Raw genomic sequence first — 2500 nt, 5'->3', positions numbered from 1 at the left:
GTTAGCCCTTCTGCTCTTTTAGCCCCTCTCCTCCACATACTGTTAGCCCCTCTCCTCCACATACTGTTAGCCCTTCATACTGTTAGCCCTTCTCCTCCTCATACTGTTAGCCCTTCATACTGTTAGCCTCTCTCCTCACCCTACTGTTAGCCCGTCATACTGTTAGCCCTTCTCTTCCCCATACTGTTGGCCTCTCTCCTCTACATACTGTTAGCCTCTCTCTTCCCCATACTGTTAGCCTATATCCTCACCATATTGTTAGCCTCTCTCCTCTAAATACTGTTAGCCCTTTCTCTCAGACACCCGTGGCGGTCTCAACCAGAGGAGTGCGACTTTAGAGGCAGCTAAATAAATAACTCTGTAAATAAACAACAAAGTTTGGAAGTGCTCTTCTCAGCGGAAGCTTGTGAGGTCAGACTGAAACTACCAGAAAAAACAGCCTAGACAGCCTTATTTATTATTATAGTCGATACCGAAATGTCAGGGTTACACCGACGTTTGGCTAGACTCAGATTAAGAACACTGCTTGTTTCTCTACGCTCTGCCCGCGGCCTGCGCCCGCTGACATACTGTAGAGCCTTCCCCAGCCGGTGACGTAGCAGGGGTACAGGTTGGGCAGCAGGCTGCCGGCTGCAGGGAGGCAAGCCAGCTGCACCTGGTCGCTCAGAACCACAGGCTCAGCCAGCTTGATCAGGGCAACATCATTGCTGAAAGAGAGAGAGAGAGAGAGAGAGAGAGAGAGAGAGAGAGAGAGAGAGAGAGAGAGAGAGAGAGAGAGAGAGAGAGAGAGAGAGAGAGAGAGAGAGAGAGCAAGGGACAGAGAGAGAGAGAGAGAGAGAGAGAGAGAGAGAGAGAGAGAGAGAGAGAGAGAGAGAGAGAGAGAGAGAGAGAGAAAGTTAGTGCCTCAATGATCAGACTGATGTATGTCCTGACAGAATAATCTGGTTTAGTAAAGTTTATGTAGTTCAATGAATATATTGTGTGAAGCTGTGTGCAGTGTTCTCTGAGGAGGCCCGGCTGACTGGCAGTGTGGTGGAGGATGTAAGCTGAACCATTTGGCGGGTTCTGATGTAAATGTGACAAAAACAGAGCGACGCTGCCCCAGGCATACGCCCACGCCAAGGCGACAAGAGCAAACGATTTCTCATTTCTCATACTTGTGTGTCCACACCTGCCTGTCACCATGCCGACGACGCTGAACCAGTGCCAATACACCACACCAAAATAGGGCCTTACCCGAAAGCCACGAAGATGGGGTTCCACTTCTCGTGAACGATGATCTTCTCGGTCAGGATGGCTTTAGCGCTGAGCTCCTCCTTCACCAGGTTGTGTTTGCCCACAAAGACCCTGTAGGTGAACTTGGAGCTGGGGGGGGGAGGCACAGATGATGTAGATGAGATAATTATTGTAGCGATGATCATTATGACGGTTGTTATGAGGATGATGATGGTGATGACGGTGGGGATGAGGGTTGATGAAAATGTTGATGGTGCTGGTGATGATGACGACTGGGTCGATGGTGCTGATGGTTCTGACATTGCACGTTTTGGGTCTTACTTGATGCAGTGTGCGGCGGTCATCACCCAGTTCTCGGCAATCAGGGATCCTCCGCAGGTGTGTCTCCACTCACCGCTCCTCTCATACTGGAGGGAGATCTAGAGAGAGAGACAGAGAGAAGGAGACGTGAAGACGGACAGACAGACAGCCAGACAGGAAGAGACATCTCCAAACATCCTCAAACACGTTCCTTTCATCTGTATCTTCTCATGAACATGGCTTTGGGTTTCCCTGGTGTTTGTGATTAAAGCAGCAGATGCAGCCCTTAAGGCTCCACCACCAGCAGGCCGCTGTTTACGGTCTGCGTCTCACCTGCCAGGGCCAGCTATTGGGCCTGGCGTCCACGCCGTTCACCACGCGGGACGAGTAGGGCTCGATGGGAGGGGACCCGCAGCCGAGGGCTGTAGACACACACACAAAGTTTAGCTGGTTATTTATAAGGTTGTCAGAGGATAAAGCGAACAGGCACGGGCTGGAACGGTGAGTCATGTGTGTGGGAAGGAGCCCGCCCGTAGCGGAACTCCTTCCCGAGTCCCGACAGAGAGAGTGTGACGGGGAGCTCCAGATGTTCTTACCGCTGGCGAGGAGCGATGAGGCGAGCACAAAGAGGATCATGTTGATGGATGTTTCTGCAGTCGGACGGCTGGGCGCACGCTTCTTTTTAAACCCGAGTCTAGAATCGACACCCCCAACCGGCGTCTCCTATTGGTCCGTAGAGGACTCTGCGGGAGAACGGCGGACCAAGGAACAAGGGCGGTGACAGTTGGCATCGGCTCGGAAGTTTTGCCGACACACAGATGTGTGCTTTGGAACAATTCTCATGACCTTGGGACTCAAACCCGACTATGGGACTCGAACCAATGGCACGTGGACCCCATATCTACTAGAGATACATATCTTTGTTTGTTGTTGCTTTTGAAACTTTAGATCACAAGCCTTACGC

At 51.6% G+C, this 2500-nt stretch overlaps 1 protein-coding gene across 1 annotated transcript in view; it reads right to left on the bottom strand.

Moving 5' to 3' along the window:
• ela3l (elastase 3 like) overlaps positions 1-2292 on the bottom strand; it is a 4242-nt gene extending 1950 nt beyond the window's left edge. Inside the window, exons 1-5 of the mRNA XM_030358618.1 lie at positions 2133-2292; positions 1870-1958; positions 1558-1655; positions 1237-1365; positions 571-707 (exon numbers count right to left, since the gene is read on the bottom strand). Coding sequence (XP_030214478.1) covers positions 571-707; positions 1237-1365; positions 1558-1655; positions 1870-1958; positions 2133-2172 — 493 coding nt within the window. The 5' untranslated portion in view covers positions 2173-2292. The remainder of the gene's footprint in view (positions 1-570; positions 708-1236; positions 1366-1557; positions 1656-1869; positions 1959-2132) is intronic.
• Positions 2293-2500: the final 208 nt, after the last annotated feature.

Source organism: Gadus morhua, chromosome 6, assembly GCF_902167405.1.
Source record: "Gadus morhua chromosome 6, gadMor3.0, whole genome shotgun sequence".
Lineage (NCBI taxonomy): Eukaryota > Metazoa > Chordata > Actinopteri > Gadiformes > Gadidae > Gadus > Gadus morhua.
Note: the sequence above shows the minus strand (reverse complement) of the source record. Positions and strands in the feature narration are given on the sequence as shown.